This window comes from Notamacropus eugenii, chromosome 4 (assembly GCF_028372415.1).
Source record: "Notamacropus eugenii isolate mMacEug1 chromosome 4, mMacEug1.pri_v2, whole genome shotgun sequence".
NCBI lineage: Eukaryota > Metazoa > Chordata > Mammalia > Diprotodontia > Macropodidae > Notamacropus > Notamacropus eugenii.
In genome coordinates this window covers 135,186,569-135,203,211 of record NC_092875.1, presented here as the reverse complement: position 1 = coordinate 135,203,211, position 16,643 = coordinate 135,186,569, and the positions used below count along the sequence as shown (strand labels likewise).

The following is a 16,643-nucleotide window of genomic DNA, read 5'->3' as shown; positions in this document are numbered from 1 at the left end:
TGGAAGAGATACTCTGAAAGTAGCAATGAGGAACAAGGAGAATTCTGACTCCATCACCTCAACTGATGATTAGGGGAACAAAAGGAAGGCACTACATACTATCAGGAGAGAGGTAGGTCTCAGTGAATATCAGAATATGAGAAAAGTGTGAAAGGAAAAAAGTTTAAGATGAAAGGAAATATGTTAATAGTTGAGCAGATATTCCAGAAGGCACCAGTGAAAGGGCAAGTAGAATTTATAATCTACTCCAGACTTTAATGGTTAGTTACTTTCATAGGCAGACTCCCAGAGCATTCTCCTTCCTTCTTTAATGAGTTCAATGACTGGCTCATTCCTACCCTTCAATTCCTGTCTTCACGCTAGCGGCCAATAATATATTTATTGAGTCTCCTTCAAATACACTAATTTTCCCCTTCTTCATTTTACTCAATTCATATGATCCACTACACTTCAGCTACATAGTGAGATTTATCATAACTTCCATCTTGCTATGACTCACAAGTTTCTCTACTTCCTGATTCAAGAACTGTGAAATTCCATTTTATGGTCATAATCTTAAATTATTCCATCTTTGCCTAAGCCTAATGATACTTACCTTCATCTTTCATTGTCAAAATGACCTTCACTTCCTCTAAAATTCAGTTCTTTCTCAGGCCATTTTCCCTGCAGTGGATGTAATCTCTTTCCTTCCCCATATGGAACCCTTGGTGAAAAATTCCAACCACTATCTTTTATATTAAAATGCCTTGTATCTTTTCCTATTGTTGATAAACTTTGTATATTGGAGGAAAGTATGTTAGCTCAACATGTGCACTTCCATTTTATGCTTCCATTCGGTGACCATGAAATTGTTATATCAGGTTTTTGTTTGTTTTGTTTTTTTCTATAAATGCTGTAGTTTAGCCTTGATGTCTAATATATTCAAAATCTGATAACTACTTTGAGTCCTAAATCTGGTAAACAACTGATAAACATTTGTTATTGACATTAGTTTTGATTTAAAATTTCCTTTCATCATAAGTTTAGGTCACCAATTTTTGATCACCAATTAGAATTTACATGTAATTTGTAAATGTTTAGTCAGAACCATAAAAACCATTAGTGGCCTCAGTCATCTGTCTGCTTTTGAGTGGTTATGAGAATAGACTCCCACCTTCCCTGCACTTCAAGAGCCAACCATTCAGTGTTTACTGGAGGGCAGTTAAACTGATGCAGATTTGCAAGAATGCCACCTCAGAGGGAGATACCCAGTCTTCATTTAGGCTAAAAGAGAGCAATAGCAGAAGCACTGGTACAACTTGTTCGTCAGTACCTTTAGGAAGCAAGTTGGTGTGTGTGTGTGTGTGTGTGTGTGTGTGTGTGTGTGTGTGTGTGTGTGTGTGTTTGTCCTTCATTGCCGAAGAAGATCATGTAATCAGAGAAATGATGACATGACTTGCACTTGACTTTGTTTGAGTGAGGGAGGGCTGTGCAGGTCACCAGCCTCACTTCTCCTCCAGTGCCATCTGAATCCAGTGACTCAATTTTCATCAGGATGACTGGAGATGACCCAAGATGGGGCAACTGGGGTTAAATGACTTCCTCAAGGTCAAACAGCTAGTGAGTGTCAAGTGTCTAAGGTGAAATTTGAACTCAAGTCCTCCTCACTGCTGCACTGGTGCTCTATCCACTGCATCACTTAGCTGCCCCAATAAGTGTCAGAGTCTGAATTTGAACTCAGGACCTCCTGACTCCAGGGCTGGTGCTCTATCCACTAGGTCATCTAGCTGCTCAAATTCTCTTTATAGGAACCCACTGAAATATGAAAAGTTCATAATTTGTATATTATTAAATATGTTGAACTTTTGGCTCTAACATTACCTGGATGAAAATACAGGTGCCCCTTCCCCATTCCTCACCCTACCCCCTTTCTTCCATTTAAGCTTTGAGTAAAGGTTAAAACTGACCTAAAACTTTTGGTTTCTCTGAGATAAGAATCTCTTGGAACAGAAATTCTTAACCTGGTAATTAAATTTCAGGAGTCTTATTTACTTAATTATTTTGATAACTATTTCAATAAGATTGGTTCCTTTGTAATCCATTGCATTTTATTTTATGTATTTTTAAAAACATCATTCTTAGAAGGAGTTCAAAGGCTTAACCAAACTTCCAGAGAGGTACAAGACACAAAACAAGTTTTAAACCCCCTGACAAGTAATATTTACTCCTATCCGACCATAGATTACTGTTTTGTCACTCAGATTTTGATAGTTATAACCTGTAAATGCTTCTAACTTAATTACTTGAAAAACATAGCTCAGGTTAAAAGAAAAATAAATATTTTGAAATTTAAGGATTTTATTTTTTTGCCTTTCTTTATATATCCAACATTTAGTAAAGGGCAAATGCTTGCTGACTGATTGCCACATGCTAAGAAGTGCTGACCTATAAATCTGAGGCTAATTCAATAGGAGAATCCACCCAAACCCTAACTTTAAAATAGTTCATAATATGGTATAGTCACCCCTTCATTTACCACTAACCTCAAATGCCAATTGTAAAAGAAAAAAAATATTTATTTTGAATTTTAATAAAATAGATAGCACTCATGAAAGAATCCAAGTACAATATAGTAAGGAATTGATGTTTGTCTTGTTGCATAAGTCAATAAAGTTAGATTGCATGCATTGATTGGTATAAATTTTATTAATGAATAAGCACACATTACAGTAAAGTGTTTTTACAATGCACTCTGGATTGCACCTTGTCAAACACCATCATTGAACTATTTCTAATCTTCTTCACTTCTACTCATGTGATATTGACAGGAGGGGGAAAAATCACAGAAATCATATTCATTAGATCTGCTAAAATTTTAAATTTTCTAATCTTACTTGGGTCTCACTGCAGCAAAACAGCCATTACATTGTCCTTTAATGGATTTGTTATCCCTTTCTGCATAGCAGCTATTTCAAACCTTATTATTTCTCCTCAGGCCTTCTCTGCTCAGGAACTAATACTGGATTTTAAAAAATGCAACCACTTCCCAAGAGCTTATTCCTTCCCCTTCTCTACATTTCAAATCATTCAGATATGTTGTAAAAGTCATCTACAATCAATGTCTCTACTTCTTTTCCTTTCACTTTCTTTTTAATTCCATACAGTCGAAATGCTGATTTTATCATTCTGTCTCAAAATCAGCAGTCTCTGCTAGATCTCCTTCAACCTACCTGGCCTCTGTTGAGTCTCCTTTCCTGAATCCTCATCTAAAACATGCCCTCTAACCACAACTATAACCATAACAACTTCAGAGTTGTGTCCTAGGGCTTCTTCTATTCTCTTTCTACACTACTTCACTTAGTAACTTCAGTATCAACCATGGATTCAATTACCATCTCTATGCAAAGGGTTTCCAGAGCTCCCTATCTAGTCCTAATTTTTCTGCTGAACTCCAATCTGCCATCTCCAACTGCCTTTCAGATTATCTCAAACTAGATGTCCAGTAGATATCTTAAACCAAACATGTCACAAATGGAAATTAGTATCTGTTCCCCTAAACTTTCTGTCCTCCTAGTTTCTTTATTACCATAGAAAGCAAAAAGAAAAGCAACACTATCTTCCCTGTCCCTTAGACTTAGAACCTGGGAGTTATCCTTGATTCCTCACTATCCTTCCTTCCCATCCCACCCCTCCAAATTCAAGTTATTACCAAGGCCTGTTGATTTCATCTTTTCAATATCTTTCATTTATGCCTGCTTCTCTGCTCTGACACTGTCATTGTTCCAGCGCAGGCCCTCATTACTTCACTTGGACTACTGCAATAACCTGCTGGTCTGCTGGTAGAGCTACCTATCTCAGGTTTCTCTCCACTCCAATCCATTCCTCATTCAGAAAAATCAAGAGATTTTCTTAAAGCACAGGTCTGACCATATCAAACCCACTCCCCCAATCAATAAATTCCAGTGACTTCCCATTATCTCTAGGATCAAATACAAAATACCTTTTTGACATCCAAAGCCTTTCATAAACTAGTCTCTTCTTAGGTTTCCAGTCTTCTTATACCTTACTCTCCACCACATTCTTTTTCCAGTGACATTGGCCTCCTGGCTGTTCAATGAACACAATACTTTATCTCTCACCTCTGGGCATTTTATCTGTTTGTTCCCCAAGCCTGAAATTCTCTGTCTCTTCAACTCTACTTATGAACTCCCTTGGCTTCTGTTAAGTGCCAACTAACATCCCATCTTTTATAACAAATCTTTCCCAACCCCTCTTTAGGCTAGTACCTTCCCTCTGCTAATTATTTCCTATTTATTCTACATATAGTATGCTTCATATATATTTGTTTGCATGATGTCACCCACATTGGATTGTAAGTTCATAGAGGACAGAGATAGTCTTTTGCCTCTTTTTGTATCCCTAGAACTTAGTATGGTGCCTGGTACAGATAGGTACTTAATATGGGTTTATTGATTGGCTATTCATCTGTGTCATTTCCACTAACCATATGTTTTCTCTGAGGTTCTGTCCTGGGTCCTCTGATTTTTTTCTTTCTATTATCTCATTTGGTGAACTTTTCAGTTCCTATGGATTCAGTTACCCTCTCTACAAATATGATTCCCATAACTCTATACCCATACTATGGATAGAATCTCTTCTGAGTCTCAGACCCTGAACCACCAACTGTCTTTTGCATATTTTTAACTGGATACATTATGAGTAACTCAAATTCAAATGTCTAAAATGGAACTCTTTTTCATATTAAACTGGAGCTTTAAGAATGTAATCTCTTTAAAATAAATAAAACCAAGTTTCGAACTCTGGAGCATTTTTAGAATTTGAACTCCTTTATAGTTAAACAATCATTTGTCAAGAACTCACCACTGTAGTCTACTAGCCCCGGAGGTCTACTCACCATGAATATGTCTCCACAATTCCTACTTCCTCCCCCACCCCCACTTTTTCCATTGGTGAGATCCTCCTGGAGCCTTCTTTTCATGTAGGGGCCAGGCTGTCCTGCCTTTACTTCTCTATCAGCCCTAATTTTCTTTAGACTACAAAACCATGTTTCAGAGTTGGGTACTTTCATCCCTCACACCCAACTCCTGCTTCAATTCCCTTTTGTGTATTTTTGTTCCTGATTAGAATATAAGCTCCTTATAGTCAGGGATTGTCTTTCTTTTTGCTTTTATTTCTATACCCTGGGCTTAATAACACAGGAAGCTGATCCTTATATAGCTGAGACTCAAAGTGTTTTGCCATTCTACTCACTCTTTTCTGAATATTCTTCAGCTTATCAATGTTCTTCTTGATCTGTGATACTCAATTTTTTTTAAAGCAAATTAGAATGTGTTGTAAATCTTATATAGATGACAGCTATTATTATTGTAGACATGATCTTCCCATCTCATTATTCATAGTTCTCTAAACATTTATAGTGTTCCCTTCCTTCCCCCTGCCCTTTTCCTTGGCTCCTGTCATTCTCTGCACTTAAAATGTCCTTTTCCCAAGTCAAAATCCTTTAAGATACAATTCAAATGTCATCCTCATGAAGCCTGCCCTGTACTGTCAACAGATTGTCATAATTCTTTTGAACACATAAATCTTTTCTCCTCTCCTACAACATATGGCTATTTATATATTTATTGTATCAAGCCCTAGCTACTCAGTTTCTTGAGATGAGGGCCTAGGGGCTACTTATTTTTACATTCCCCTATCCAGAGGTTCCCAGACTTATTTGACTTAACTGCGTCTTTTTCAAAAAAAAAAAAAAAATTACTCAGCACCTTCCTGGTGTTAGATTAGGTTAATCCTTATTTTTATTTAATGCCCCCCCCCCCCCAATTGTACCTGAGGCTTTTACTGCAGTCTGGGGGGTATTGTTCCAGAGCTCCCTGGGGGCAATATTGCCTATTTTGGGAATCTATACACACTTAGATATACTCTTTGCAGTTGTAGGTCTTCAATTTAAAATTGCTGAATTTAGAGATGGTCAAAAGTTTGAATTGCATGCTTCTGGAGGAAGTTACAGGGAGGACTTCAAGCAAATTCCAGATGATCATGTATAGTGTACTGGTGAATGCTTGATGACTACTGAGATCTTTTCCAACTCTATGAAGAAATGATTTTACAGTTTCACGAATTGAACGGATGTGCCTCCGCAGATTCCTTCAAGTCTCAGCTCATACCTCATGTTCTACAATCTTCTCTCTTTCTTCACTCTTCCCACCTGCTCGTGTCTTGCTTCTTCTATATTAACTTCCATTTACACTATATATATATATATATATATATATATATATATATATATATATATATATATATATATATATATATATATATCTTGTATATTCATAGTTATTTGTTTGTTGTCTGCTTGATTAGAATACAAGCTCCCTGAGGACAGGAGCTTAGTTTCTCGCATTTCTTTGCCCCCTAGGTCAGCCTTGCATATAAATTATAAGTGCTTGATATATGTTTGACAACTGACACAATTTATTTCACACAGAATTTTTACATTTCAATTTATCTCAATTTTTTAATCTATTTTGTGCTTTTACAAAAATTTACAGAAGATCATAGTACTCATTGTTCCGTCTTTTGGATTTTTGGATATAGAATACTCTAAGGAGCTAGGAAGTATTACTATCACTAATTCTTCCCTCCCTTTTAATCTCTCCTCCTTTTTATTTCCCCTTTCCCCTCTTACTGCCAATAGAGCTTGTTGGATTTCTGCACTTAACTAAGTTTGTTTTTCCATCCTTGAATCAAATCAAATGAGAGTAAATCTCAAACAGTGCTCATCTCCCTCCCCTATTTCCCTCTACTGTAATATGTTTTTGTGCCTCTTCCTGTGAAGTAATTTACCTTTTCTTGCCTCCTCCTTTTCACATCTCCTGTTACAATTTCTTTGCACCCTTAAATCATATTTTTTATCATCGCATCAGTTAATTTTTATCCACTCCCTCTATCTGTGTATATCTCTTTTAAATATCATAATAGACAGTTGTCAAGATTAACAAGCATCACCCTCTTATATGAATGTAAACAGGTTGCCCATATTGAATAACAATTTTTTTCCCTTGTTTACCTCTTTATGCCTCTCTTGAGACTTATGTTTGAAGATCAAATTTCTATTGAGCTCTGGTCTTTTCATCAGGAAGGTCTGGAAGTCCCTTATTTCATTGAATATCCATGTCCATGACTGAAAGATTATGCTCAACTTTTCTAGGTAATTGAACTTTGGCCGTAGTCTAAGCTCTTGTGCCTTATGGGATATCATGTTCCAATTCCTCTAATCTTTTAATATAGAAGCTAGAAGGTATTGTGTGATCCTGACTGTAATTCCTAGGTATTTGAATTCTTTCTTTCTGACTGCTTGCAGTATTTTCTCCTTAACTTTGTAGTTCTGGAATTTGGCAACAATATTCCTTGGCACTTTCACTTTGGGATCTATTTCAGGAGGTGATCAGTGGATTCTTTCAATAACAATTTTGTCCTCTGGATCTAGGACCTCAGGGCAGTTTTCCTTGATGATTTCTTTGAAGATATTGTCCAGGATCTGTTTTTCATCATGGCTTTAAGTAGACAAAAAAATTCTTAGATTTTCTCTCCTGGATCTCTTTTCCAGGTTATTTTTTTTTTTCCAAGGAGATATTTTACATTTTCTTCTATCTTTTCATTCTTTAGATTCTGTTCGATTGATTCCTGATGCAGCTTTAGGGTCATTAGCTTCTACTTGCTCAATTCTAATTTTTAATAGATTGTTTTCTTCATTTAACTTTTGCATTTCCTTTTCCATTTGTCCAGTTATTCCTTTAAAGGAACTATTTTCCCCAGTTAGGTTTTGTATCTCATTATCCATTTGACCAACTTTCCTTTTAAATTCTTCCATGAATTTTTTTCATGTTTTTAAAATCATAGGCCAATTTTTTTTTTCTTTTACCTCTCTAATTTGACTTTTAAAAACCTTCCTGAGCTCTTCCAAGAATGCTCTTTCAGCTTAAGACCTGAGGTTTCAGATGTGAGTACAGTCTCAATACTGACCTCTTCTGTATTCATGTTTTGGTCTTTGTGCCCATAGTAAGATTCTATGGTCTTTTCTTTTCTGGTTTGCTTCTTGCTCATGATGATTACCTTTTTCCTGGTTTTTAGAGTCAAGCCCTGCTTCTGGGCCATAATAGGGCTCTGTCCCACAGTACTTGTGATGAGAATGTAAGGCTTTATGTGTTGTAGCCTCTGGTTCTTTGTGCTAGAAGCTAGAATGCTGCAGCTTACCTGGTGCTTAGCTGGCTGGTGTGCCAAGGCCGAGGCCAGGTGAAGTCTTTCTGAGTTTCCCTGGAGTTACCCTGGAGCTTGCTGAGTGAAGTGTGGGGTAGAGGTGGTCTGACTGTAGGAGGTCTCCTCCCTGAGCTAGAGCACAGGCAGGCTCAGAGGTTGTTGAACCCCCATCTATGCTAGTGTCTTCCTGATTCCCCTGGCTCTGCTGGAGGCATGCCTGAGTCCTGGTGTTGGAGCTTATGGGCTCCACTCCCCTGGAGCTCAGAATCACCTCTTACTTTGCTGAGGTAGGGCTGTCTGAGATAGCTCTTGTCCTGCACTTGTTCCCTTCAGCCACAGTAAGAGTGTCTCACCTTGATGATTTTCCTAGACTCTTAAGCTGAGAGACCATTTACCCCTTTGACTGATCCCACTATTCCAAGATATTTCCTGGGGAAATATTCTATGGTTTTTTCAAAGTCAACAAGCAGTTACAGATAACTCCACCCTCTTAGCTCCTGGAAGTTCAAATAGGTGGCTTACAAACATTTAATCTGTGGGCTGATAGTCTCAGGAGTGCCTGCTGCTGTTACCTGGGGTTCTGTGCTTCTCTCCCAGTTCCACTGGAGTACTGTCCTGGGCTGATATGTTTGAGAATTTGCACTGCTGCTTCTGATTCAGTCTGATCAGTGGTTCCTGCTTGGCTTTGCTATGGCAGGGTCTGCACTGGTACAGCCTGTGTGCTCTGTGCTCCCCCAACCCCTTGTAAGAGATCCTTCCTTCCTGGCTGTCTTGGGATGGAAATCTGCCACACTCTGTCTTCTACTGGAGTCTGCCACTCTAAAATTTGTTCAGATTTTATTTTGAGAGGCATCTGTGGTAAAGCTTAGGTGAGTTTGTGCTCTTCCTCTGCCTTCTTAGCTTGGGCTCCAAAATATTACTATCACCAAAGCTACTCATAACTCATTCCCCTAAATGATCTTTTCTTATACATATATGTGTACATTTTTTCCCTAAAATAGAATGTAAGCTTCTTGAGAATGGGTGTTTTTTTACTTTTGTCTGTCTCTAAGATGCAACACAGTTCTTGGAAATATAATAAGCACTTAATAGATATTTACTGATTGACTATGGGAGTACTATATGGGTCCATCACAGATAATAATATAATGGTGGCCATTGTTCAACTGATAAAACCCATACAAGCAAACTGACTAGGTATATAATACACTTGTCAGATAACATTAATCCTCTTGACTCAGTAATACATACTGAAAACATTTTATATTCCTATTTCTTCTGCATTCCTATTTACTATTATTGACTACTGTCTATAATTCTTTTCATATTTTGCCTAATAAAATTATATTATTGGATTCTAAAGTATGCCTATTAGCAAATCTGTATCAGAGAAACTGAGATTTAAATTAAAAGCTTCTGGCTATGCTCTTTTAACTTTGGAATAAAGATTGTATAATATGTGAGTATTTTCAAGCTTATCATTAGCCATTCCCTATCTTCCTGCAGGCAAAAATGTGCTTTAAAATACTGAAGCATAAGCATTTTGTCATTTTTTTAATGAAGTATGAACCTAATTATCAAATAGTGCTAAATTTGGAACATATATCAATATTCCATTTTCTTTGTAGTATTTTTATCAGATTTGTTAAGAGAAAGATGAAAACTCTTTCCCACATAAGCAAGTAAGAAATTACTGCAGAAAATGTCATTAGTTTCTAATTCTACATGTATTGTCATATGCTCAAACCTTTTTCTTGGAGAAAAATGAACCATAAATCATGACAGCATTTTAATATTAAGAGAATTAATGAAGTATATTTGAAAAGAAGATGAAACATAAATCATGGCATTCTTTAATGCTAATAAGAAGAGTATAAGTAGATAAATATCTTTACCACTTCACTAGTTCATAATATATTTTAAAAGAACCTAAAGTTTAAAAAAAACACCAAAATCCTATTTCACAAATGGGATTCTAATGGTTTGAAAGTTAATATAGTTAAATATAAATAAATGTTCTGCTATAGTCCTATTCTCAGGCCACGTTGTAAATTAACATCAATTCTTAAAGGCAATCTCAGTGAATAAACTACTAAGTTCTAAAGTAATCAGTAAGAAAGGTGTTCAGTGTTCAGTAAGAAATCTGTGATGGATTATATATCTCTTGTCCTAGGACTGCTTTATCTATATTTGAAGAAATTCATCATGATCACAGTAAGTTTTTTTTTTTTTCATTTTAGCAACTCGATGATACCTTCTTATGTATTGACAGGTTAAAGACTGCTGGTGAAAGGAGTGCTCACACCAAAGAAACCATAGATGATTGAAGAAAGAAGTCACTAACTATAATAATAGGAAATTATAACTCTAGAAATTTCAAGAAGTCAACAATTTTCTTAAAAGAAAGATACTGTCATATATAACTCTCCTTCCTCATTCGCTTACACTCATGCCATCTATATGACTATTCTATTTTTAGTTTAAAGCCTAAAAAACAAATACAAATCATATTGTAGAATTACTCAATTCAGTTGCCAAACACTAAACATAATGTGAAATAAAATTAATACACTGGAATAATAATGTATTCACTGAATATTTAGCCAATAGTCAGTTGATATGTATTTTCCATGAGCTGACTATGATTGTTAGTCCAATCATATATTTAGACATTATTCTAACTTTTATTAAATATTTCCCATGTTTCTATTCACCATTCTTGAAGGAAAATGGTACTGTAAGATAGTAGAATGTAGAATCAGAAAGTAACTAAACAATCACCTAGTCCCATCCCTCATTTTATAGACTAAGAAATTGAGGTTAATATCAAATTTCTCATAAGGACTGCTAGTTGATTAAGTTCAATTTTAGTAGCTTTTTCTATTGTGTGCTATTTGTTATATACAATGGATCCTAAAGTCTTACTGAAGTTTCAAATAGCTGTTTTAAGACTTTTGGGGCAACCTGTATTTCCTTACTTTATAATAATAGTAGTAGCTACCATGGATTGTGCTTTATACTACACAAAGTCCCTTCTCCGAACATCCCATTGAGATAAGAAGTATCATATGGAAGTATCATCCTCATTTCATAGATGAGAAATCTGAAACTCAGGAAATTTCAGGAACTTTCTCACTGACATACATAGGTAAGGACTTGAGTTCAATCTTTTGAATCCAAATGACAAAATCAAAGATTCCAGAATCTCAGAGTTAGAAGGGCTATCAGAAGCCATCTTCTCAACCTATACCTCAACAAAAATTCCCTCTATAACAAAGGAAATCATTTATGCACTCTCTGTTCGAGGACCTTTGGTGAGAGAGTGTATACTTTCTCTTAATAAGTCTCATTCTACTTTTTGACAACTTGAGCTAAAATCTGTCTCTTGACATTTTCAGTTCATTGATTATATTTCTGCCTTCTGGAGCTCAAAGGAAGTCTAATTCATCTTGCACTGGATAGCTATTCAAATAGTTAAAGAAAGCTATATTTTTATATCTTCTCCAGATTAAACATCCCTCATCCCTTCTTGTTTTAGCACATGGGTATATCTACACATAAGTCTATATGTACATGTGTATATAAGCCCAATGCATAAATGAGCATCCATATATGTATGTTACATGTTAAGTATATATCTATCTAATCTCAAGGTCCCTCAATAACCTAGTTCCATACTCTGAAGATTCTCCAACTTAATAATTCCTTTGCTAATGTATATAACACCCCCACTAGGCTACTTTTCCCAAATCCTACTTGTATTGAAGGGCTGATTCCTCAGAGGTTGGCTGGTTACTTTTCTTTTTATGGTTCTAGGGCTAATCTAGGGAAGACAGGGGTGGTTTTCTAATACTGTCATTCATGAGCCCCAATAAGACCATTCATAACTTATTGCAAGTCAGCTTTATTATTTCTCTTTTATGAGGGGATATGAGCTGAAATCACATAATAAAAAAAAAATTGGTACAAAAAACTTCAACAAATTCTGAGATCCACAAAATCAGAGATTACCTTTCACATGGGTGCCTACAGAGTCCCATGAAAAGTGTGTTCAAGTTTAGAGAAGATATTTGTCAAAGAAATATCTCATAGTTACTGATTGAAAGGAAGGTATCTTATGGCTCCCTTTCTGAAGTCGTCGTGAAGTTCCTCTGTAGTATAGTTTTCTTCCAGGCTCCAAGAGTTGGGGACCTTGGAGAGTCCAGAGGTTGCCTCTCCCAGGTATGTCTAGTTTATCCCCCATTACAGTTGTAGATACTGCTATTAGTGACCACTGTTTTTCCAAGGACATTGTTAATTGTTGAAAGAAAATTCAAATGTTCCAACCATTTGATGGTTACAATGTGATGCTTCCTTTGGTCTCAACACCTCTCCTATATCATTCCTTAATGTTGTGCTATCATACAGGTATAAGAAATATGTCACCTCAAGCTCCTAAAGCTTTGAAAAAAGACAGATGAAACAGTCCCTACTTTCAAGAAGGGGAACTTCTATCAGGGAAAGAAAAGATCTGCACATGAAAAAGTATAAACACAACTTATACTAAAATAAATACAGTTTAATTTCCTTTTTTTTTTTGAGGAAAAGAAAACAGTTAGAGAGAATAATAACAACACTTACCTTGCAGGATTGTTGCAAGGATCAAATGAGATAATATTTGTGCAGCTTGTGACACAGTGCCTGGCACATGGTAGGCACTATATAAATGATTATAATGTTATATCAATAGGTTACATAAATGTAGATATAAATTCTCTTCTTCCCCTTCCTATTTTACTAAAAATATTCAACAAAAAGGTCCCTCCAAATTAATATCAACTTATTAATGAGTACTCTTTACATATGACCATGAAGACACCTCTGAATCTATCTAACTGTATGATAATCTATTCCATGTCTTTCCACCTTATCCATAAAGCTATTGGGAAAAATTTTATTAAATATTTTACCCAATATTTATTAAATTTTATTATTTATTTTATGGTATTTAATATTTCATTTATTTAATTTTCATTTATTTTTTATTTATTTAATGATTAATTTGATATTATTTAATATTTTTATATATTATATATTTTACACAAACTATAGTGTTGTTATACTTTCTTATATGCATTATGTGCATAATGAATGTAACTTCATTTGCTATTTTGAAAAGAATTTAAAATTTTTTTTCTTATTTTTCTTGCTTCCCAGTTTTGTAAGAAATAACAATAGGCAAATTAATAGAGTAATTAAAGTATGTACCTAAGCATCTGGTTTCAGTTCCACTCCAGAGTCCAGAAGAAAGGCATTCTCTTACAGTAGAGCCAACAAGCATGTACCCTGAATCACAGGTAAAGATAGCTGTTGATCCATATGAAATTTGAGTTCCAATCTTATTTCCATTTGGAGGTGTAGGAAGTTCTCCACAAGAAATAACTTAAAAAATAAAGAAGTTGAATAATTTTAGAAATTAATGTTCTTGCATAGTTTTATAAAAACAAAGTGGGAACATGTCATCTTGACAACCTACTTCTTGAAAAACCTTCCTTGGGGGAGCTATGTGCTATTTTTCAGGTCAGGAAATGAAGTGCCCTGGCCTTAATTCTTAGTAAAATTAAAATGTAGCTGCTGAATAAGGAATACTTCAACAAAGATCTAGAAAGCACAATTAGAAGGAGAAAATCTGGGATGACAGTGTCCAAGAGAAACATTTCAAATTTAGGAGCCAGTGTATATGATTTAATAATATATTGTAATGTGCTTATATATTTTATATTAAATATGTCATAGCCATTTATTTAATGTACAAATTATGCATATTCTTATAACACAGGGCACCAGAAAGAATCATGAGAAGCAGAACACAATATGAAAATTAAATCAGAAACTTTAGGATATTAAGATTTAATCATCAACAAAAAAGCTTTAATTGTATATTTTCTTACACAAAGCACTGTTCTAATTTATGCAGTTATCATAAACCTAGGTTCATTAGTTTTCAAAACTGTACAATGAAGATGTCTATGCTATATTTACCACAGAGGAACATTCTTAGGATTTCTCAGAAAGGGTCTTTAGATGGTTTGACCTCCTAAAATATAAAGCTTTTTATTGAACTACTTTGGGATTTCCATATAAAGTGGAACTGATTCCATTCTAAAGAATGTGTATTCACCTAAGCAGAAAACTCAAGCTGAGTTATAACATGGCAGCTCAATGGTGCAATTGGTAGAAAAGCAAAAATGGCTCAGGTTATTTTCAAATGTTATTTTCTGCTTTTCCATCAAAGTCTCTTTTAAGCATTTCAGTAAGCAGTTTCATATGCTCTTTAGTATTCCCTCTTCTAGTTACTAAATAATATCTATTGTGTAAGACTCCAATGGAAATCAATATTTATGATTTTGTCTATTTTGTGCTTTTAAGGAAAATTGTTTTTTGAGAGTCATTAAACTTTATAGATAGTGCAATAGTAGATTTCAAAAGTTGTTATTCAGCTTTTTTATATTTTCATTTTTTAGAGAATGATATGTTTACTTGCCAGGGCAAGCAGCTAGTTTTCTTTTGTCATAATGTATTAGAGAATTGGCTGTATTTGTTGTTGTAACTTCCTGTCAGTTTACTGTTACATGCTAGATATAATGAAGTAGAACCCCCATCTATTTTCAGCAGTCTCTGGAACATTAGATTTGAAATACTGGGCAATGAATTCATGGTCTACATAATTCTGAAGTTAAATTCTTTCACAATTCCAGACACTTGAATGGTCTAGTCGCAAGGGTGAGGAACCTGTCACCTTGAGACCACATGTGGCCCTCTAGGTCCTTAAATGCAGCCCTTTGACTAAATCCAAACTTCACAGAACAAATCCCCTTAATAAAAGGATTTGTTCTGTAAAACTTACACTAAGTCAAAAGACCTCACCCAAGGACCTAGAGGGCCACTTGTGGTCTCAAGGCCACAGGCTTCCTACCCCTGGTGGTATATAGAATACTGGCTTGCATATCATACAACCTATAATCTACTCTCATATTGTCATTGTTCAGTTTTGAGAGTTCGAGCAAAATACTTAAGAAAAAATAAAGTTTTTTTAAAAAAATAATTTTTTTTAAATTAAGAAAAAAATTATCTTATTAAGAAAAATGATAATAGCTACTTTTGGTACTCAAGATCGTTATCATGGAAATAAAATGACACAAAGTTTTGTGTAAAAAGGAGTAGATTTAATTCAAGGTTTAATTGTTTTTGATGCTATTATCAGCAGCACCAGCAGCATAGACATCATGGTATGGTGCATAGACACCTAGTATTAAAGTCAAGAGAACTTATGTTCAAGTTCTTCCAATACATGTTGGCTGAGTGTCCATGAGTAGGTCATTTAACTTCTCAGTGCCCAAGGAAATAGTCTGAGATCATAAGTTAGAGATACTATAGTGATATATATCACTGGAAGTAATAATCACATCAGAAAATTCCAATGCTAATATAATTGCAGTCTGAATAATAACAACAGGTCAATAGCAAATACATTTCATCATCAACATTATCATCATTATCGTAATCATCATCACATTTATCATAGGTCAAGCACCTATATCTGATAATATTAGTTGATATTTTACTTGTGTGTTTTGGGAAAGAGAGATGTTATTAAATTAACATTTCAATCATCTGGTATTTTTCATATGAAAATTATGTAGTAAGGAAAAAAAAAAACCTAGATAAGTACTCACTTTGACAGTATGGTCTTTCATTTCTCCAGCTCCAAGTCCCATTAGCAAGGCATTCAATAGATGCTGGGCCTAATCCATGATAACCAGGGTCACAGCTAAAAACTACTTTAGTTTTATATTCATAATGGGAGCCATTCACAATTCGCCACCTTCCATGTTCCAATGAGAAGGAATTGATGCTTGGGCAAGTAACAACTACATGAATAAAAAAGACATTGTATTAATGCAATCTTTTATTTGTTAGAGAAATATTTATTGAACATCTGTTTTGTGCTTAACCAATGAATTTTAGAATGTTAGAGTTGGTAGAAGCTTTAGAGGCTATTTAGACCAAATTGCTCCTTTATGAGATCCCTCTAGTATAGAGCATACCTGATCATTCAGCTTTTGCTTAAAAGACTCTGGTGAAGGGGAATTTACCAACTCTGATGGACTGCACTTTTGTATGGAGGTGATTGTTAGGAAGTTTCGTCTGACATCGTCTAAATTTATTTCTTTGAGATTACTACCCTTTTTGTCTACTATATCTGATCTGTAGGGCCAAGAAGAACAAACTTAAATTTCCCTTCCTTGTTTTCACCTTTCAAATACTTGGACACAACTTTCATGCTCCTCTTAAATTATCTCTTCCATGAGCTGAACACCCTCATTTTCTTCAATGAATCCTCA

General features: G+C 35.1%; 1 protein-coding gene across 3 annotated transcripts in view; it reads right to left on the bottom strand.

The window, feature by feature from the left end:
* The window catches only part of CSMD3 (CUB and Sushi multiple domains 3), a 1,632,969-nt gene that overhangs the window by 92,575 nt on the left and 1,523,751 nt on the right, over positions 1–16,643 (bottom strand). For 2 of the 3 annotated variants that reach the window (XM_072603249.1, XM_072603251.1), the window contains 2 exons: positions 15,975–16,169; positions 13,507–13,680 (listed from right to left, as the gene is read on the bottom strand). In XM_072603249.1, the coding sequence (XP_072459350.1) occupies positions 13,507–13,680; positions 15,975–16,169 (369 nt within the window). The remainder of the gene's footprint in view (positions 1–13,506; positions 13,681–15,974; positions 16,170–16,643) is intronic. The other variant, XM_072603250.1, reaches the window with a different exon arrangement.